This window comes from Nicotiana attenuata, chromosome 6 (genome assembly GCF_001879085.1).
Source record: "Nicotiana attenuata strain UT chromosome 6, NIATTr2, whole genome shotgun sequence".
In the NCBI taxonomy this organism is placed as follows: Eukaryota; Viridiplantae; Streptophyta; class Magnoliopsida; order Solanales; family Solanaceae; genus Nicotiana; species Nicotiana attenuata.
In genome coordinates this window covers 62949362-62971947 of record NC_031994.1, presented here as the reverse complement: position 1 = coordinate 62971947, position 22586 = coordinate 62949362, and the positions used below count along the sequence as shown (strand labels likewise).

At 36.2% G+C, this 22586-nt stretch overlaps 2 protein-coding genes across 2 annotated transcripts; both read right to left on the bottom strand.

The window, feature by feature from the left end:
• LOC109228285 lies at positions 228-2014 on the bottom strand. The gene is made up of 4 exons (XM_019393439.1): positions 1806-2014; positions 1251-1470; positions 554-599; positions 228-456 (listed from the first exon to the last, which is right to left on the bottom strand). Exons 1-4 carry the CDS (start codon positions 1930-1932, stop codon positions 370-372), a joined length of 480 nt encoding a protein of 159 aa, XP_019248984.1. The 5' UTR covers positions 1933-2014; the 3' UTR covers positions 228-369.
• On the bottom strand, positions 2752-22302 carry LOC109227085 (phosphatidylinositol 4-kinase alpha 1-like). The gene is made up of 26 exons (XM_019392093.1): positions 21451-22302; positions 20940-21281; positions 20698-20847; positions 19592-19762; positions 19292-19450; positions 19071-19198; positions 18685-18991; positions 15937-16102; positions 15575-15792; positions 14931-15089; positions 14651-14833; positions 13713-14207; positions 13215-13586; positions 12188-12402; positions 11765-11945; positions 11467-11600; positions 11221-11377; positions 7727-7993; positions 7237-7314; positions 7058-7102; positions 6381-6553; positions 6046-6241; positions 5269-5409; positions 4366-4574; positions 3434-3595; positions 2752-3347 (listed from the first exon to the last, which is right to left on the bottom strand). Exons 1-26 carry the CDS (start codon positions 22243-22245, stop codon positions 3089-3091), a joined length of 5862 nt encoding a protein of 1953 aa, XP_019247638.1. The 5' UTR covers positions 22246-22302; the 3' UTR covers positions 2752-3088.

The window sequence follows — 22586 nt, the reverse complement described above, 5'->3', positions numbered from 1 at the left end:
CATTGTAACACCTCGCCAACCAGTGATATTGTCCCCTTTGCGTCTAGGCCTGTACAATGTACACTTCTAAAATGCGCTACTACGGGTGTAAGACTTATTTCTTTATATATCCAGTATCTTGTCTGTGTTTTATCGATGTAGGATTTTCCTATAATGTTACCTACAACCCCCTTAGGGACGTAAGTTTGTCACGGTCCAAAGATCTTAGAGTCTGTGACCCTCACTCGTACTGTGAAATACTTATTTATTTTATACGAATTCAGTCGAATATGTATTTGTACAAACAAGAATGAGAATTACAAAAAATTAAAAATGGAAAAGTACTCAATCCACTCTCTTCACACTATATGATTTAGATATCAAGCTCATTTATCTCCTTGTTGATGTCCCATGAATGGCAGCTATATACACCAATTGAGTGAAAGATAGGATTATCAAGAATGCTTCCATTGTTATCTGCAAATTGATCAAAACAAAAAAAATTAACAAATTGTGATATCATTCTTTTTTCAAAAACTATTAACAGAGTAATTCAATTATATCATATACTCACCAATCTTGCATTCCTTAACTCCAATTCAATTTCTTTCCAGGCAAATCTGCAAAAAAGAGCATCCAACTTGTCATATTATAAAGATAAAATGGTATAAAATTTAAGAAAAGAGTCTGCATATTTTGCATAAAATTTGAGATATACTAGTTATCAACTTGGATCAAACTTCTATATAATGACAGTGTAAGGTAATAATTTTTACATTTTCTGTGGAATTTAACATGTTGTAACAGGTTGTTTGCCTTATTTCTGAGTAACTACTTTGTAACATCCCAGCCACTAGCGATATTGTCCGTTTTGGGCGTAGGCCCGCACGGCTTTAAAACGCGTCACTAGGGTGTAAGGCATGTTTACTTATATACCCAACATCTCTCCCGTGTTTTGTCGATGTGAGATTCGCCTAGAGTGTCACATAGTTCCATTTTATCATAGGCAAAGTTACCTCAAGTTATCTTTTAAGCGATCAGTTTTAAAAATTCTTTTACGTTGTCAATACATGGAAGTTAAACTTTGAATGACTTCTTTTTCGAATAATCATCTGCTATTTGGAACCCACTGGCCCGACTAATCCAGAAAGGGGAAACGCTCCTACTAGGAGTATTTCTATTCCCAGCTCAAACACGAGATCTATGGTTAAGGATAGAATGATCTCATCCATCCCATCACACCCCTTGAAGGTAAAATCCGAGTAACTTACCCCGTGGCGAGAAGTGTAAGACTCCATGCAATGGTGGCAGCAGAAGCAGCAGCTTGTAAGCTGTCAATGTTCCAATAGCGAATGTGGTTGAATCCAGAGAGGATTGATGCAACTCCCACAACTCCAGCAATCAAAGCAAACACAACAAAGAATCCAGTAGCTGCATTCCCCATTGGGAAATATATTGGTGAGAAATGTGCTGGAAGATTAAATCTTGGACCTGTTAAAAAAAAAATACAAACTTTGTTAATTTATATAAATTATAATCCACAAACCATCTTTCTTAAAATGTTTGAGAAGATGCGAATTCATGATTTAGAATCAGTGAGTTCAAAATAAGCATCATTTAGTCATGTGCACGTTTTAAAGTTTTAACAAAATTCCAGCCGAAAGCAGTGAGTTTAGTTAAACTTAAAAAACCCGTCCTAGATCTGCCTATGCGTTAGACCAGGCTCTGCAACTAAGTAATTAGTCGAAGAACACACAAGCAGACTCAGATAACACAATTATTAACAAAAAATTGTAAAATTAAGTGTTTGAAGATAATGAGTATACCTATGATGAAACCATGATCGATGCCGAAATTCATAGCCCATCCACCAATGCCTAAAACAATGACATACATGCAAAAATTGAGTACCAAAAGCAAAGATGCAACAGGTTTTAGCTGTCCATCAGCCATTTTTGGAACTAAAATATTTGATACTAAAAAAGGAAAGGAAACTATTCTTGATTCAAGATATTTGAACTATACATGTATTTAGTGCAACTTCTTTGGGGTTTTATATGAATACTTATAACTGAAGGTTTTGGTTCTTTTCTTGTAAGGTTGATTGTTCTAAAAGGGATTTGTGGTGTTGTAAAGATGATGATGCTTCATTATCAAGATAAGCAAAAAAAAACCCAAGATTCTTTCTTGCTATTAATCCTTTTCAAATATTATTTTTGAATGGTACATTCTTTGATTTCCCAAGAGTAATTCTTTCTTGCTATTAATTTTTATTTTCATATATTATTTTTGAGTGGTATATTCTTTGATTTGGAGAGCAACATTCTTTGTCTAGCCGCCATTCATGTTTAGTTCTCTAAAGTACTCTTCCTATGAGGAAAGTGTTATTCCTTGCCAACCTTGTAAGAGCTCATTTCAACTGTCTAGATTAATAATACCATTATATGTTGGATAATGTTTACTAGTTTATTGGAAAATTAACGAAAATGTGAATGCAACCAAAAATAATTACCTGAAAATACCCATTTTTACAAAATATTACAGTTTATACCTTTTTAGGGGGAAATATTTGGAAAATACCCAACAGGTATGGACATTGTGTACCTTTGGATTATACAATTCACATGATATATACCTTAATATATAATAGTGTGATTAATTCTTATTACCGTATTCCTTCGGATTATACAATTATGTGAAATTGTATACTGAAATAGTGTCAACAGACAGGCCTATGACCGGTTGTATTCCTACATTAATATTTCATACTATCAAGTATCAATGTATAAAAAAAAAAAAAAAAAGCAATCTGGTGCACTAAGCTCCCGCTATGCACGGGGTCTGGGGAAGAACCGGACGCTCAACTACAGTAGTCGCTAGTTAGCTTTTACACGCCTCGATTAGTGTATAAACAGTAAACACAATTTTTACAAGCAAGTCAACTCATCTCTGTATTTCTTCATTCAATTTTACTAAAGATCACTTTGCAGCTTCACGTGGCTACCCCTTCAAAAAGAATTACACCAATGTGATCATATACATTTCCGTTTCCACAGATTTACAAGTAACCAGAATATACAGTTTCTGTGAAATGCTGCAGCACTCCCCCTCATTTTTCGATACCTTGCTGCATGTATTGAATCAAATCATATCCAGCAGTCGTCCACTTATTGTACGCATCACTACATGCACGAATCATGTAATTGGCTGCTTCACGTTCACTCATCTCGGGATGAAATCTCTTCTGAAGATTTCCTATTGGGTCACCCCTGCTAAAGCAAGGCAATCCGCTATCTACCATCATCGAAACTGTACTGATTATCCCATCCATGTAGCGACGTGCAGCAAGGTAACCCTTGACACACAAGCTGGAAAACGAGTCCAACTTCAGCATAAGAAAAAAGATATTCATACATAAGAAGAGAGTGCAATTCGCCCAAAAGAGATCACTTACCTTACAAATTGGTACCATGTCTCACTTTTCATTGCTCCAGATGGGTCAATTAATTGGGTCATCTCATGACTCAGCTTGAAGTGAGCACTTTCAAATCCCATATTTCTTCCGGGAGAAATTTCCAGGATAAAACCAAAGTCAATGTGGACAAGCCTACCAGCACTGAAAAACAATATAAAAAAGGAAATTCATCAGCAGATGGGTCAACATTACCCAACCAATATTGATAAGCTTTAAAAGATGCATATTTATTCCAGAATAATGTATTCCCTTCTTTGGCGTCCAAAAAATATGTCCATTTTCATGAACTCTTCCACAAGAAAATCTGCACCGTTCACGCGGAAACAACATTTTGAAAAGGAACGCACAACTATGAAGTGAAGTTAATTCTCATGGATTGGTTCTTGGTCTGCTAAGATTCATTTAAGACTGGTTTATTCAATATTGAAGCAGAGCTAGAAATACCATCTATAGTATTAAAAGAAGTCTTAATAAATCAATAGCCAAATGAGCTCGAATAATTAAGTCATTAGCAATTTAGTTATGTCGAATACAAGGCTACTTGAGCTTGCCCACAAATGTTTGACTTCCTTTATTTTCTTAATCTGACACTTCATACAAGGTATCTGAATCATATTCAGAAAAAACGAGCCCACTTTATGACAATAGACACATCATTGACATATAAGCAGGAAAGGCATGGTCGCTGACATAAAACATTTTAAGAAAACACTTCCAAACACGTGAAACGGCAGGTGATCTCCCCTTAGTTCATGCACGTCAACTGTTAAAACAACTTAAAACATTTCCACCATGACATCACAATAGTTTAGAAGGTTTCCACACCTTAACACCAAACTTGAATTGGATAAAGTGTAATATCACAAGCACTGCCACTAGGATACTTAACAATCAAAGAGTAAGGTGCTTACCTGTCAATCAGAAGGTTCCCATTATGTCTATCCTTAGGTTGAAGCAACACGCTGGCAACTGCATAACCTGCACTGCTAATGATGAAGTTCTCACGAGCAGCTTCAAAACCGGGAGAGCCAACAGGCCCAAAGTCTTGTTGGAAAATTTCATATAGACCACCATCAGCCGTCTCACCCATCTGACTTCTGCTCCGTGAGTTGGGTACAACCTGCAAAAGGACAGATGTAAAATATTTTGGAGGTAAAAAAAGCTATAAGACCACAAAATAACAAGGGGTCGTTTGGCATAGAGACAAATTATACTGGGATTATTAATATTGGGATTACTATTGCAGGGATTCGTAATGCTAGGATTAGTAGTGTAATGATTAGAAATGCAAGAATTGTAATGCGCTTATTTCTCGTTGAATATTTAGTTTGATGTATTACAAATTAGAAATACAATGTACAATTTATCTATGTTTACTTCGTAAACAAAACTGAAATTTCTTTACTATGGCTTGTTTTCATCCTTATAAGTCTTTCTTTTTTCCTGTTTACTATGGTCATTTCTTCAGTAACTTTCTTTTTTTCTTTTTTTCTCTTTTGTTTTTATTGGTTTTAAACACTGCTGTGACTATGCTTTTCTTGAGTCAATCGGAAACAACTTCTCTACCTTCACAAGGTAAGGGGTATGCGTAAACACTAACCCTCCCCAAACCCCACTTCTGGGATTACACTGGCTTTGCTGTTTTTATTAATTGGTTTTCCAGCTTCATGTCTTTTTTCCTCACTGTAATCTGTTTCAGTCCATATCAGTTTCCGGGATAAATAAGCAGTTCCCAGATATTTCACATATGAAAACTTCATTATGAAAGCACAAGCATCCATGAAACTAGATGTAGATGTCATACAAGGATTCACCTCAATTATTCCTCTTTCTGGGCCAGTTGGGAGAACTCCATATGGATATAAATAAAGATTAAGCCCAACAGCTTCAAAGATATCTTTCAAAAGTGAAATGACTTGTAAAGCAAGAACATCTTGCCTACAATCATCTCCAACCTATGCCAAAGAAAAATGAAGTTTAGCTACATGTAAAGTAGCATAAACAAGAAATGGGTCGTTAGCATACTGAATTATTTCAAGTGCCATCTAACAACTTAAGTTTGTAGATGAGATAGGTTACACAATCTAAAGATATCTGATCATACATAAGTCCTGCTTTCAAGTTTTAAAGCCAATCGTCATTCAAATATATTTATGTATTTGGTTCAAGAAAAGAATCAGATGAGCACGTGAAGAAGTGTTGCGGAACCTAAATAAATAAATAGAAATGTCTTCTCTAGGAGAGTGAAATTTTTTAGGTGAGGTGATACACCCACTTTGAGAAAACTTTTAGTGTTTAACAACAGAGATGTCAATACTAAATCTACATCATTTGAATAAGCTAGTACTAATTGCATAAAGTATTCAGGATTATTGAGCCCATGTCAAGTTCATCTACTTACTGAGTTCAAAACTGAAAGCAATTAATGGCATAACTTCTAAGTTCTATTCCTTAAAACTGATGTATCAGGTAAGATAAGAAAAGCACCTAATTTTCAAGACCACAGGCAGATTTTCTTTTGTTTGAAATGAAAATATCTAAAGTTCTAGAGGACAATTGAAGGAAAATACAGTTATATCCCCCATTCTTACCTTGAATATACAGGCTTGGGGTTTTATGTCATTTTGATCCCCATCTCGATCTGCCACGTTAAATGTGATCATAATAGGAACCTTGGCAGCGGATTGCAAGGGAATTCCACTATCAACCTGAATCCCTTTCACGATTTTATTAGGAGCAGTAGGTAGATAGAGATCATCTCCTTGCATCTCAATTTTCTCCAACTCCCTAGTTACTCAAAATATGAAGTTTGTTTCAAGATATACAAATATCCAAAGGCACACAGCACTTAAATAAATATGCAATTTTTTGGTTGACAAATAAAACAACTATAAATTATTAAATCTTGGCGCACATTTTACTTTACCTACGAATGCCAGCTCTTCGTTCCTCCTTGGGAAGTTGATAGAGTGCACCAGATATAGATGTGACCTTGTTAAAGAAATCAAACTCTCTCTGAAAAACATCACGAGCCTTTTCGCTGAACCCGTCAATTATCCGTTGCCTCACAAGAGGAAGTAGGGCCAAAAATGCAGCATGCTGAAGATAAAAACACATAGATATTTACAGTTATAAAAGGAAAATAATACAAAATAAAAATAAAAGCTATTTCACCAATGTGTAGGTAAGTGCAAGAATTTATGATGTGAAACAGCTACAAGTAAACGAATTGTTGACTTCAAAAATGTGCTCATGTGTCAATACAAAAGGTAAGTTAGACAGAGAGAGCATATGAACAAAGGAAATGCACATCACATACCATGTGAAGGTCTGAGAGAGAGAGAGAGAATAGTAAAAGTGAATCATACAGAAAACAGATAAGTGGATCTCCTTAACTGATAAAAAAGGATCTCCTTACAGATAAGGATGGTTATCCATGCAACAAAAATAAAGATTGCATTGGAAAAAACCTGAGACAATATAGTCGCAAAGGAAAAGAGCCTTGTGCACGACATGCTTATGGAAAGAGAACTAGATAAGAGTGCTTAGAAAAAGGTGCATTAGATGGTATAATATCAAGAGGTATTAGTTGAATTTATCTACCGTTGCAGAAGAATCTTTTCCTGACTCCGGCTCACAAGTCTCGCCCTGCAAGTGCTTTTCAGGTTAGTGGTTATAATAGAGAACCAAACCCACGTTCACCATAAAGCAAGAGGGAACAGATTTATTATTATCCTACAAGGTAGTCATCTTAAAACCGAAATAAAGAAAAAGCTTCCAACCTGCAGATTCCATATTAGAATATGGGCAAATATGTGACTCCTTTGAGTAGCTCTGAGCAAGTATCCTTCTACTAATTTCTGCATGGGTTAAAATCACATGATTAGGGTCAATCAGATCTGTTATATGCAAGAAGATTAAGTATCTTTTGCCATTGATGCACACGACCGATGGGCAGTTGAGACACAAGGAAGTTATATGAGAACTACTTCGAGATGAAAAGCCATTGTGATATCTACTATTTAATTCTATTCATTTTGCCTACAGGTACAAACAGAATCATTCACTCATCTTTATCATAACCATAAAATTGTTGTTTCATGAAAGAGTAATAATATCTGGATACTGACAAGAATGCTAAATCCAAGGTGGGAACTATGTAAAAGCATTGAAGTAATGAATTAACTTCCGAGAGTACATCTGTTTGACTTGCTAGCCAGATGATTAAAAGCCAAAAAAGAAGTTCACATCACAAAGTCCAGTAAAACACACCTCGCCATCATATCTCAGGGCCTGCACCAATTGGGGCATGAAGAAAGTTACTCTTTGAGGAGGATAGGACTCCAACACCCTTAGAACATAAGCCATTACGCGTGGATGACCCTTGTATGCTGGTGTGAGGAACTCTAGCGCCTGTGTAATTGAACAAGCAGCCCAGTGTGGCAATTGTTGTAAAAGAGTTGAATTTTCATCAGTGGCTTTAGGTGTAACAAAGTATGACAATGCTTCAGGTATGTGACGTATCTCCAATATATGCAACTGTAATAGAAGCAAGATAATCATTTTCATCAAACACGGAATTCAAGAAAGGAAAAAACGAAAATAAAAAGCTATAGTTCAACAAAATGATAGCTATAAAAGGAATTTCAATGACAAGATCAAGTCAAGTTTTTGGATACAAAGTACGACTACTAAGATTGTAAAACAGGCCAACTCCAGAGAAAGCTGACAGGTTAGGAGCAGTATATTAAGTCCTATTTCCTTGCATGTAAGACAAAACTAAAAAATATCCGACCTTAAGATGCCATGGAAGATCACCAGAATCTCAAAAGAACATTTGTGAGCAGATATATCTTCAGATCAGATTATCCTTGTTTCTTACTAAATGCCTTTTCTTGGACTAGATTTTATTCATCAGAACCAATAAGGCTACAGGGCCTAACACAATTAGCATAATGAGGAAAACTGCTCCAAAAATTCAACAAATCAGGTTACAGTTAACAAACATGAGCAAGCAATACAGAGAAATAGCAGCAAGCAGAACACAAAAAAACATAGCAACTTCAAAAGAAATTTATTCAGGATAAGCATTTGTCTGACAGTTTTTAGCTTGTCACATACCTAAAGCGGCCCTAGCAATAATATGTACAATTTTGTTTTCTAGTATCTGCAAAGAGGTTTGACTCTGACTTTCACAATTTAAAGTAAGTAACCCATTGCAGTAAAAGAAAAAATCATGGCAATGAGCAAACATTTAGTGAGAACACCCAAAAAAATATGTTTTCCATAAAATTCCATGCCTGAACTACCTAGGCAAAATAGATGCTAAGGCAATTGATGACAACTAAAGCCATTTGGACAAATTTGAGGAAACCTCTGGTCAACCCAAGCATAGTGTTGGAAATAACCAGTTTTTTAATTCAAAATCTGCCAAAGAGTGTATTCGGACAAGGCCAAATTTGAAAGTTTCAAACACTCAAACTGGATAATAAAATGAAAGTGACATCTGAAAGGATTGATTCTGAAAGCACAACATGACATCATTTTCAAGAATATGAGAAAATTTGAATGGATCAAGTGAACTTAAGGACAATTGATTGGCTTTATTCTGTACAAGAAAAAGATCTAGAAATACAGTGATCTATGCTGTCAAAATCATCACTTCTGTCATTCAAGGAATTAATGTTTTTAAAATCATGGATACTGTCTATATTAGTAGCTGAATTCTACCCAATTTTTTTATAGGAAATACTCCCTCTGTCCCATTTTATGTGACACAATTTCCTTTTTTAGTCACAAAGTAGTCAAAAGCGAAAAGCTCCAAATTCTGCTGGAGCTTTAAGCATAAAGTGCAACTAATCGTGGGCTTTAGTGTTGAAAAGCGTTGATGAAGAAAAATTTAAAAATAGAAATGTAATGCAAAAAATATAACTATAAACATAAAAAAAAAATTAAACAAAAGAGTGGAAAAACTATAATTAAGCTATATATTCGTTGTTGTGCCCTTACAGAGAACCAGGCTTCACCGAGCTTCTGGGGCTTAAGCGCGCTTTAAGCAAGCCTTTAACAACACTGTAGTCTATTCCAAAAAAAGAACGAAAATTTTCAATATTTAGAAATATTATAACTTTAAACTTCTTCCACCCTTAATGAAATGATTTTTAAGCCGTCTATAGCATGTTTTAGACCACAAGTTTCAAGAGTCTCTTTTTTAAACTTCATACCCAATCGAACACCATCACATAAATTTGGATGGAGGGAGTATATTTTATTAGAAGAATAAGCCCTAAATAACACATTTAGACAACCCCAAAACTTAAGCAAAAGAAACTACTCCTAGCCTCTGATTTCAATTTCTTTCCCGATCTTTATTTTCCATTAACTCTTGTCATCATCATAGTTGACTCTGACTTGAAACCATCAAAGTCACACTCTTGTTTAATGCTTCCCCTCATTCATGTCCGGTGGTTTTCCTTGTCTTGCTTCACAATCTCTTTGCCAAATGCTAACTCCTTCAGCTTGTATCATGAACAACCTTTATTTTTTCTTATTATAAGATTTTAAAGGAGAGATAATGAACCTTACCTTTTCAGACCCATGAATAACCATGATATGCTTAAAAACTTCAAAAATCATGTAGCTCTGCCATCATGGTCTGACGTTACCTTTTGTTAGACCTTTATAGCGATTCAGTGACCTGATGGAGTGAGCAGTTTCATCAGCAATCTGTAATGAATTCTTCGTTATGCATTCTCCAAGAACCAATTTTGACCCACTATCCCCTGTTTTTATGTTTATCTCCATCACCATATTCATTCCCCACTCTTTTTCTAGATTAGAGTCCTCATTTGAGAGTATAATCCCCTCCTCCAAGAGAATCCCTCACAAAAATTAATTGAGCTTCTTGTCAGCCAGATCACAGTTTCCCAATAGTGCCGCATATTCAGCTGTTTCGTATGAGTGATCCTCATATTTTCTTCGTGAACAAACAGAAACTTTTACCAGGGGAAGTCTATTCCAACCTAGAAGAGCAGAGGAAATAGAGCTTGGAGCGGAGGAAATTTTGAAGTTAAACACATTTTAGTTGTCTGAAATGCAAGGCAGCAAAACATTATTTGATACTTCAGCTCAAGTTCGACACTATTCTTATCAAAGTTGATTTCATCGACTCCTTTCTTTGCTAAAAAGGAGCAAAGACCTACATAAATTTTGTATGTTGCACCTTCGCGGTGCTTATATGTATAAAGCTTTGCTAATCCATAAAAAGATGATACCAAGGCAAGGCATATGTTGTTACCAAAGATATCAAGGCACACTAGGGATGAAACAGACAAGTTGCAAGCATATTCTACGGATGCAACTTTCCCCCATCTTTTTGGCCAAAAAGATGCCATAACATCTAATTGGGTAGTGTTCCATACCAAAAGCAACTTTCCTCCATTTAAAGCATCAACCCTCACTCAGACGGAAAGATATTAATATTGAATAAATCATAAAGGACATCTTTCTATTGCTGGTTAGAAAGTTTTGTTACCTACTTGAGAAACTGGTTGTAATATGATGCACAAATGCCCTTCTTTTTAGATGCGTTTGCATAAATATTTCAAGAAAATAAACAAATAAAGTGACCTGCATCATCCTAAAGTCAACTTATCCCATTTCTGTTTCAAGTATTCCATATTCTCTCTTGAGATATCTATCATTCAGGTACTTCAGGGTTTGATTAAAAAACTGGAGGATAAGAAAACTGGGAGGGAGAAACATACTTGCACCAATTGCGTTACTTCAGCCTTCAGATGATTATTTGTAGGAAACCTTGCAGCAAGACAAAAAGCTATACGAGGATCTACAGAAAAGGCAGTTCGAGCAAAATCGACCCATTTCTCAGAGCTGATTTTAAGACGTGAAGTGCTTTCCCTGATACTGGAAGAATTAATAACAATAATGACAACCCACAATAGAAGAGGAAGTTAAAACAGGGACAAACACAATCAGCAATCATTGTGTATTACTTGGCAGTAGGTTGTGCCCAGACATTAAGCCTGTCAGCTTCATGCTGGCATAACATCAGAAGCAACTGCTTCCGCTTCTCCCTCCCAACAGCATAGCCCTCCATTTGGCCCCAAACAGGATGGTGTTGATTTTTCTGCGAGCATCATTAAGTTAACAAAAGAGCACAAGGACCATAAAAATTTGATTGCAGTTGAAGGAAAGAAACTGTTCTTATGACAAAAACTAAGGATATTTTTGGCACAAGTTGCTCAATGATGTAAGAAGCATGGTCTTCATCAACTCGTTTATAAATCTCACCACATCATTCAAAGAGATTCCATTTACGAGTGCCCGCCCTTTGAAATCAAGTTGGGAACTATCTAACTGCTCATTCAAAAGATGATGGACAAACATAGATACAGACTGCACTTCACTCAGCGCAAAGCTCTTATTCATGTCATACCACTCAGGTTGGTGAGCAAACCACCCCAATGAAGCCCTGAAAATGAACATCACCCAAATGTTTAAATGAATCAGAAGATCGGCATAATCCAAAAATTCCCAAGTCTGATGTAAACTTCCATAAACAAATAGAGAAATTTTGTGTGCAACTTAATATCTACTAGAAAGATATTGGGGCTAAGAGACAATGAGCAAGGACCTTCCACTACTCATTCCCCTGCCTCTATTCACAATGCAAACAAGCATACTAGTCCAATTAAAGGCAAGTCAAGTCTTTACCGATATATTCTGTCTTCTAGAAGCTGAAACCCAGCCATGACGTTTTGCAAACTACCCTGTAACTTGCACGAGCAAAACTTCAATCCAAGAAGCATGAGGGTGATAAATGTGCCAGTAGCAGCTGGGTGGGAAGAAAAATTCCAAGGTAGTTTGATAGTTCCTCGCAACAACCGCCCTAAAAGTAAAAGCTGTGAAACACTATCATGTTGAACGACCTGCAAAGACAAGTTTTTCAAAAGGACAAAAAACTTCAATTTACTATTTTATATACAGTTAAGAGAATCAAAAGTCTGATACAATGATTCAGGTAAGACATCAGTTGAAAACTTCTAGCAACATTATCAAGATTACTTAAAGACAGTGTTTTTCCCAAAATGGTTTATTATTTGTCTTTGTTAATGAATGGTTTAAACCATGTTTTCTTAGACAACTATTGACCCCCTGGAAAAAGGAGTGTCTCAAGAAGTCGAGCAAAAACGGAAAAGCTCGAAAGCGTAGAAAACGTCATCGTCTCAGCTGTGATCAAGGTTAGCAAGGATTATAGTAGCTCTACTGCAGTATAACCACATTCCAACCAAGTCAAACAGAAAAAAACATTCAACAAACCAAATACTATCTACATCGTAGTAATCCACATAGAAACAGCATAAGTGCAAGAAATTGGTGAGAAAGGGAACTGAGGGCTGCTCTTGCAAGTGCAAGAGGATACTCGGTAAAAGTTATACCATAGCTAAATAGATAAAATAAGAGAAAAGCTAAAGACACAAACATCGTAAAATTGGTATCACCATGGAAAATCCCATATATTTTAACTCGAAACTCAAAAGACTACTACTGAAGTATTTGATAAAGGAAGCAAAACATCATACAGATACAATTATCCAATTAATTTTCAAATAAGTGATGGGTTAAGTGTAATGTTACATCATCTCTAACATAACCACTTTGGGTGGACAATAGAGCAGCATGTGCTTGATCACTGCATTTATTCATAGGGAACAGCTAAGGAAGTTAAAAGCATTGAAACACTGATAATCATCTCAAAACGATCAATAAAGAACCCAAGCCATAGTCTATGGGCCATTATTTGTTCAACAGGATCCTTTTCAGGCGGGGCTTCTGGCTCCCCAGGTCCCAGGTGAGGCCTTAACTTAGCACCAGGTCCACAACACCTAACTTCAGATGCAAAAAGACCTCGCTTTGTGTCGACTGTAGACAACCATGCATCAACAAGCTCAGCAAGTACTAGAGAACACAATTGAGGAGCAGCTGAAACCAACCATGTCCAAATAAATACACCAGTCTCCATGGCATTGGATGTCAATATATGAGCTGGGCTCCAGCAAAGAAGACGTAAAAGTTTTGAAAAGCTTTCTACATTTGATTTAGAATCTGATCCCTGTGGACAACAGCAAATTCAGTAACATGTAAAGCGAAAAACAAAATTTAGGGGGAAATGGAAGTTTCATTTCAGCCCAAGGCCCTAGGAAAGCAAAGACTGCTTGAAACTAGAACTTGATTATACCAGATCAGAGAGTAAAAGAGCAGTTGCTTGAGAACAAGTTTCATGGAATGATGATTTATCTACTTCTCTCCCTCTTTCTGAATCATTAATAAATTCCTGGAGCCGTCGGACAAACTTTTTAAGTAAAACCTCAGAAAAGGACCCAGTTTTTGGCTGCAAATGTTCCACCATATCACCAGGACCTGAAGCTGGGGGATCAAGGCTACCAAAACTCCCATATAAACTTCTCATTCCAGCTATTTCCCCAGCATGATTAGACTTCGCAGTTGCACTGATCATACAAGTACTGAGCACCTCGAAATTAAATGACTCCCTCAAATTTAATTTTGCTCCAGATGCTGCAGCTGCTGCAGCCATAACAGCAGGAATATTTGCTGTTTTTGTTCCGGTCCAATGGTCATTTTTACCAGTACCAATTTTTATTTCAGATAAGAGAGAAACAACTTCTGCTGTAGGCTGCGATTTTTGCCAAGCGTTTGCTTTACAAAGTTTTTCCTGAAGCACGGAAAGAGATTAGCTAATAATATGTGCAATAGATAATATGAAATAGATTGCAAAGAAGGGAATGAGCCAGTAAAACATCAGTATGAACCACGGAAAATTAGATCTTTCGGCAAAAAGGTATCTAATATTTTAAACTCTAGGTACCGAATAAGCTAAAATACAGTCTCCACATACGCGAGTTGAAAGAAGACAATGTTTTTACAATGTTAAGGACTAGTGACGCTTTTCCAACAAAATACATTTCCTCTACATCATAGTGGAGAGAAAGACCTAATTGTTCATTTTGCACTCTAATAAAGTGCATCTATCCCTTATCAAGAGAATATGCACAATCGCCTGATCGTAGACTAATAAACATACTTGACATAAGTAACACGGAAGAAAAAGAGTTACACAACAATGTCATGAAGCTCGAAACTGATGGAATAACAAACCTGAAGAAGCCCCTGACTAGTACAAGGAGCCTGTGAAAGTGAAAGAATCATCCATTCGCGAACAGTCCTTTGGTACAAGGAGCGAATAGTAGCAATGCAAGCAAAATCATCGATTGCAGATGAAGGCAGATCATTGTGCACTGAAAATAATACTGAATCTAGACAAGAAGAGTTCCACAAAATCTGCAAGCCAGTAAATTATTCAACCTTTGCATCAAGCAATGGCAAAAGGCAAAGGTAACAAACTTTACACTTGGTACAAGCAGCAATAAAAGTCCACCTGAGGAAAACGATCTCTTAAATGATTCAACAAGTTAACTGAGATATCTCGTATATGCTCATTCCTTTGGGACAAACTTCTTACAAGAAAACTGACATGGGTGGTCAGTGTAGATTCCTTATAGTCTGCTCTTGATCTAGTCTCTGACACCCGATCCTCCTGCAGCAACTTACAAGGATCGTATGACCTTTATGTAAAAGGAGAAAAGATAAGAAATGGAAAGGGAATGCAAAAGAAGAGGATCAGAAACTTATATTTGTTTAAAAAATATGATCACCTTTTAGCTTTTCATTAATAAAAATACTCCATCTGTTCCAATTTATATGGTGTTTGACTGGGCACGGAGTTTAAGACAGAAAGAAAAACTTTTGAAACTTGTGGTCTAAAAAAAGCCATAGATATTTGTGTGACTATAAATCATCTCATTAAGGGTAAAATAGGGAGTTTAAGTTAAATTGTTACTAAATATAGAAAGGAGTCATTCGTTTTGGGACTGACAAAAAAGGAAAGAGTGTCACATAAATTGGGACAGCGGGAGCAGCTAAAGGGATATGTTAATGTTATACAGTATAAACATTGTTGATTCGATACTGTGACGAACTATGTCCATAACAGCAAGACAAGCTCAGCAGAGTTAAAATTACCAGCCATGCTACTGCTTTTTCAAAAGCACTGTGAACAATGGCTGTCAAGCACTGACAGATAGCCGGTGTGAGGCCAGGAATTTTCAAGTATTCAAAGACACAGCTGAAGGCACTTCTAGAAGCTGTTGAACTAGGGCCCACATTGAGGATCCCAGCATTGCTACTAAACCGTGTTATCTCCAAACATGCTACTGCAAGTAGATAAGTTGACTTGACACCTGTAGAGGCCAAAAAGAGTATCTATGAGGCTTAAAAAACATTGCGATCATCACTTGTATCTAAGCAAAGAATATCTCCCAAACAATTGAAGTCATTAAGAACTTGGTTTCCTTCTCAAACTGAACATGAAAAACTCTACAAACCGGAAATTGCCCTCATTGCTGAAAGTTCCATACACCCTCTTAAAGCAGCAGAAACAGCCGTTCTTTGGCTAACGGCAGCTTTCTCATTGCCACCACCACGCCGACTACCTTTAAGAAGAGCACTTAGTTCCAACTCATCTTCAAGCCACTTCATGGAGCTCACAACCTGGTAAACAGCACGTAGACCCTTAGAAAAAAATTAAGTTAAACAACAACTATGCCTCAATGAGAAACACGTTTGGGTCGGCTATATGAATCCTCCTGACCCTCCTCTCCATTTAAGCTCATCTCGGGCCAACATTAAACCAAGTAAAAATAAAATTAAAAAAATACTAATAATAACAATAGTGATATATAACTCAAGCTCTGCATGTCGCTCGAGCTTCGTCTTAACTAACTGGAAAACAACTTACGAGTCCCTTCGGGAATATCTGACTAAAAAAGGAAAACAACTTACCTAATGCTAAACATCTATATATTTACAGTATTTAGTAATTATTTCTCAAAAAGTATTGGTAAACGTGAGAATTATATTCAACTTGCTTAAGCAATTATTTATTAAACTTAATTTTGTTCTTTTTGCAGTTTAGACAATATCAAAGTATTTTAACTGAATCACCTAATCATACGTTACCATCTCCTCAATGAATTTTGGCTGACTTACACAAATATCCCTTTTTAGGTCACTGTTTAGATTTTCTCCCTATTTGAAAAAAGCTATGCAAATATAGACTTTGAAAAATTATCCCTTCCGGGCAACGTTAAACTCAGGTCAAATGTTTGCTCATATAACTTTAAGTTTGCTCATAAAACATTACACTGTGGTCTAGCGTTTGTAAAACTTTATAAGATTTAGACTACTATTTAATATTTTCTCAAAAAATTTCAGTTTTCTAAAATAGGATCTTTAGACCGTGGTCTAAAAGATCCATCATTTGCAATAGAAATAAAAAACGGCCATTTACTAAGTTGATAAAGTGGGACAATTGACAAAAATTTCAGATAAATTTTAAGCTTTATTATTTCTCTGGTTAGTGATTACTGTATTATTCATATTAATCACCTTTGTAAAAAGATATGTGTGTATCAATTAAAACAGTTATTTTTTTTATATCACAATTCACTATCATACACTTATTCTGGTTAATCAAAAAATGTTATCATAACATTAAGAGGCGGATAGAATAATTTGTTTTCCATTTTAAAAAAACATATAGTACTTTTTCATGTAACTTCAATTATATAACTCGACTACATTTCTCTATAATATTTATATAATTTTTAAAAAAAAATCTCTTCATTAATATAAAGGATCCTAAGACTTGTGTGTGTATGTGTGTGTGTGTGTGTTAGAATTTCTCTCTATTTTTACTAGCATATACAAGACCTACACAGGTATTTCCAACTAGAATCAGCTATATAGATGTATATCTTTTGCTAAACCTGCAGGAATTCCAAACTATTCAGTTAAATGAATTACATTATTTCATGAAACGAGAAACAATACATGAGACAAGATGAAAATATAAACAATACTCTCTTGATTAAGCAGAAGTAAGACGTAATGTGTGAACAGCAAGTTTAGACCCATAAGACGAACAAAGGTTAAATGAGATTGGATGGAATTGCGGTGCCTATATGCAGACAATTCAGTTGTTTAAACTTAGTGTTCTAGAAGAATTGCATAATAGGTAAAGATGTGGTACATAAAACTAGAATAGGAATCATTAAATTGAGGACTGTATGCAATAGAAAGATACCTAACAAAGCAAAAGGTAACTTCTATAAAAGTTAAAACAGTTGTGAAATGGTAACGTTAAAAAAAATGAATATTAGGTAGAAATGCAGATGTTAAGATCTTTACCTGATCCTGAAATTTAAAAAATGCAGATGTTAAGATGGGTATACGGTCATACAAAACTAAATAAGATTAGGAATGATCATATAAGACAGAGGTTGCAAGTAACACAAATAGAAGATAAAATGAGAGAAAGTCATCTGAAATGGTTTGACTATGTTCTATGCAGACCTCCAGATCTGCCAGGCCTAAGCATGACATTATGATGATTGAATGTACTAAAAAGAGACAATTTAAAATCATGTGGAGATACATTTTCTCAAACGATCTACAATATACCAGAATCAAACCTAACTTAGCCAAGAACTAACACCTTCGAAGCAAGGGATACTACCATACCAACAGGTTGAGATTTATGCTTAATTGTTATTGTTGTTACACTCGCACTAGGTTTGGTAGGACAGTGTGAGATTTAAGGAATCCTAACTTTAAAAAACATTTAAGTTGCCCAAACAGATTAATATTCACGGATATAGGAATAAATTACCCGAAAAGAACAAAATGGATTCAAAGGATTAAATAGTCGAGCTCAACTAGTTTTGGATTCAGGTGTGGTATTGTTGTTTATGTTTCCATAATGTTGGTTTTTTCCAAAATGAACCTCATCTTAGTTGAGGAAGATGAGAAAAAACAAGATATTAGAGCTATATGAGCAAGAGGGAATGAACAGAAAAACAGCTTAATAAGTTGGGATGAAAATTCAGTAAGTGGCACACTTGACATGGGAACGCACTTACACGTGCAACATCTTAAACATTAAATCCAAGATGTGTCTCAAGATTGATTGCAACGCAGTGCAGCAAATATCAACATAAGAACTAAGTATTCTTGGAGAAGATGATCACAAATATTGCTCAGAGGCTGAACTTCTAAATTAGAACCGAACTTACAAGTGGTGGGGTTCCTTGAGAAATGCGTTGGACAGCAGAGAACCAAACAGCACTCCACATGTATGGACCACTCACTGCCTGAAGGGAAATCGCTCCAGTGCTGCCAACACTATTTAGAGTAGTTGATACTGACTTTGTCATGCCATGATGGTCCTGTAATGGAGGAGCTAACCCAAAGAGAGCGACATAGAACCACAAGTTTCTAAACAACTTCAAAAGTGAAGGTTCAATGTCAACAGTAGGATCAGAATCTGAGCATATCTCAGCCACGGCAGGAAGGAGAGGCCCAAGAAAATCTGCTCCACACCTGCAAAACACAATGTACCTGAGTTTCTCCAGAAGCAGTCAAGTAAAGCACATTTTCAGCCAACGTTAGGAAGGCCTACTTTCCACTTATTGACTCTGCAGCCAAGCCCACATCTGAGCACAGGGATAGCAAACGATGACGGTAGTCAGTACGCAACTTAGGAGTAGTCAGGGATTTGGCAATCAGAAGAAATCCTGTTGGGAGTGTCTAGAATGGGGTTGAACATGTGAGCAGTCGATCAATAAGAAATTCTCAGGGATTATTGAATTCTATAATATGATAAAACCACCATGAGCGCACCTCAATACGTTCTGTTGTGGCTTCTAGAGCTGTGGTCTTACTTTCAGTTGAGCCAACAGCAGCAAGCTTACTTAAGTAACTCCTTGTCATCAGAACAACAGCTTCATGGTAGGACTTCTCAAAACCTAAACTCGCCAGGCGAGCAACAGCAGCAAGCAGCTGTAGCAGCTCAAAAAAAACAAGTTGAAAGACTCAGAGAGAGTGATTAATTAGCTCACTTCACAGAGTAAAGGGTTTCATAACTTGAGTAAATGAAGCAAAGATACAAGTGCAGTTCCTGATGAAAAGAGAGTTTCATACTCGGAGTCTCAATAAGCCTGGTACTGATGCATCACCCTCCTCTAAACTTTCAATGAAGAAAGGCAATATCACATCCACAACTTCAGGCCTCTTAATTGAAAATTTGAGATCAGCTAGTAACCTTATAAAGTTCAACTGCAGGGAAGGAGCTGCCTGCTTTTCTTTCTCTACCTGGAAATGTAAGTATTTGCAGATAATATTAACAAAAAGAAGACATAAAGAAACACTAAAAGAATTAAGCAATATGTCCCTTTCGAGAAATGCAAATACATATGAGCCTCTTAGGTGGCCTGCTACCAAATCTGTAAGATATCCCCACCTTGGAATAAACATATAAGATTCTACTTTGTCACAGGGCAATCAGAAAGATGCTTGTTTATTGGCACAAGTATGCATTAGCCAATCAAACAGTGGATTTTAAACCTCTACTTGCAGAAGCTTAGGTAATTTCAAACCTCTAACTGAGTTATAGGTATTTCAAGCAAAGTTTAAAGCAAAACAAAAGCTCACAGATATAATCTTGAACTAACAAAATATTTATAAATTGTTGCCTTTCCAGAATAGTGGATAAAAGCTTGAATAATCAGTAATTGAAGAAGAACACAAGGAAGCTAGAGTCTACTGGAGAATATTATTATAAACAGAGAGTGAGATGGATGGATTTAATTTACATTAACTGTAAGATCACGAACTGTAGAAGTAGAAAAACATTATTCCAAAATTGACTCACATTCAATGACATTATGGCTGATCTAGTTTTAAAAAGAATCAGCATAACCCCTTATCCAATTACAAGCGAAAGGGCCTTCATGACTCCAAGATATCAATGTGAAAAAGTGGACAGAAAACTATCAACTTGGAAAAGACAGTTTTGTAGAAGGTGAGTGGTATAATCAACAGTCTAAAATGAGGTAGAAAGGTCTGTATACCATTAAGCAATACCTAGCAACTCCAGAAAACTGGTAGTGTTTAGTATCTCTTGATTTTTTTTAATCGGTGTTTAGTACCTCTTGATTCATCAAGAAACATCCATTTTCCTTCCACTAGTAAATTATTAACGAATATGAGTTATTCAAACTGCTAGAAAAAAGCAAGATAAAACTAACCTCTTCCTTATAATGATTCCTTTCAAGAATGCTTGTAATAAAAGTATATACAGAAAATTGATTCTTGTACAATCCAAACTGAATTATCTCACAACTTGTCTTCAACACGCTTTCAAACATGGCCCCGCCGTTGCTGTCCCAGGTGTCTGACTGTGGTGAAAAAATCCAAATCAACAAGTTATATTAGATTCTGCAATTACGACTGAACCATTAAGTGTAACCTAAAGCACCGAAACTCGTACCTGAGCACATGTGTCCAGCACAAGAGGCTTAAACCGAACGAGCAGAAATTCAAGCATCTGACCATCACGAGCAACAGCAGCACGGGAAATTCCAGAAAGCAAGGAGTTGAATAGTTCTTCACATGCTCTCAACTTCCGCCATGCAGAGCATAAACATGCCTCTGCAGCGCCTATCAACAACTCAAGAGCTCCACGCAACAAACATTTTGATGATTTTCCATCCAAATCAAGGGATCCAAGAATTTTAATCTGCAACCTGGCTGCTGCTTGATAAGCAGAAAGCTTGGCATTGATCCTAACTTTCAGTGACTGCCCTTGTCCCGACCAGTCATGCTTACTTTTCTGTCAGTCAACCAAGTAAAGAAAATAAACTGTAACAGAATAAGCTGCAACGTAACAATACCCATGCATGTAACAGAATAAGCTGCAACCATAGTAACATGCAACTTCTACCCTGAAGAGATAAAATACAACACATACAGAATAAACATCAAGATCATGAACTATTTACCTTTAAGAATGCTACCATTGAGCGAAATTGTTGCTGTACAATAAATCTGACATTTTCCAATAGACTGTTATCGATGGAGGATTTATCCAGTACATTTCCTATCACCTTCAGTGCCATTTCTCGTCTCTCAATGCTATCTACAGCCTCCTCAACAACTTCACCACTATCCGCACTGCTTCTACCATCACCCACACTCGTAGATGAACTATCAGAGGATGATCCCGGACTCGTAGATGAACTATCAGAGGATGATCCCGGAGAGCTAGGAAACTGCTCAAGCATGCCCAAAACTAACTTGCTGGCATCGGAAGGAACAACAGGTGGACAATTACAACAAAATGCTTTCAAAATCGCCTTTTTAATCCCCAAATCCTCATTCTCATTGCTTATAGCTGAGATCATAATATCTCCCGTAAATATAGCCACGTCAGCAGAAAATTCTGGACATAATTTGCATGCTATACAAATATATTCAAAGAAATCAACGAAAAAGGAACCAATTGAGTCGTTTGTAAAAGATTGCGGCCAAAAGTACCGGTTGAAAGACGAAGGAATTGAACGATAGAAAGCGAGAACGATTGATTTAGGCGTTTCATATGAATGATTAGGGCATTTAGAGAGGAATCGTGCGACGGCGAGTATAGCATTGAGTTGAGACCTTGAAACACTAACCCTAGGTGATGATCCTCCTAGGGCTTCTGCTGGAGGACATCTGCCGCATATCCATGCCAATTTCTCCCCCAATTGAGCTGGATTTTCTGCTATCAAATCACATAACTCGATCATGGAGTCCATTCTAGTTCTAGAAATAGACAGCAAAGAGTCTCAAACGCTGTATTTTCTTCTTTATCAGTTTCGGGCAAAGCACAATGCGCGCCAGAATTTGAACTTAATCCTAAAGCAAGTAAAATACTTGTTTTAGAGATAAACTTCTCGTACAGGTTGTTTATATCAAAATTAAAAAATTATAAATGTTTTGTATATTTTTTTAGAACTCATGTTTAAATGATATGTATTTTAACTTTGATTTGTTAATTCTTTAGGTTAATTATTTAGTCAAGTGTACGTATAAGTATTTACCTTATTTTAGGACCGCCAAATTATAAATATTGTATAAAGATTATGTTTAAAATAAT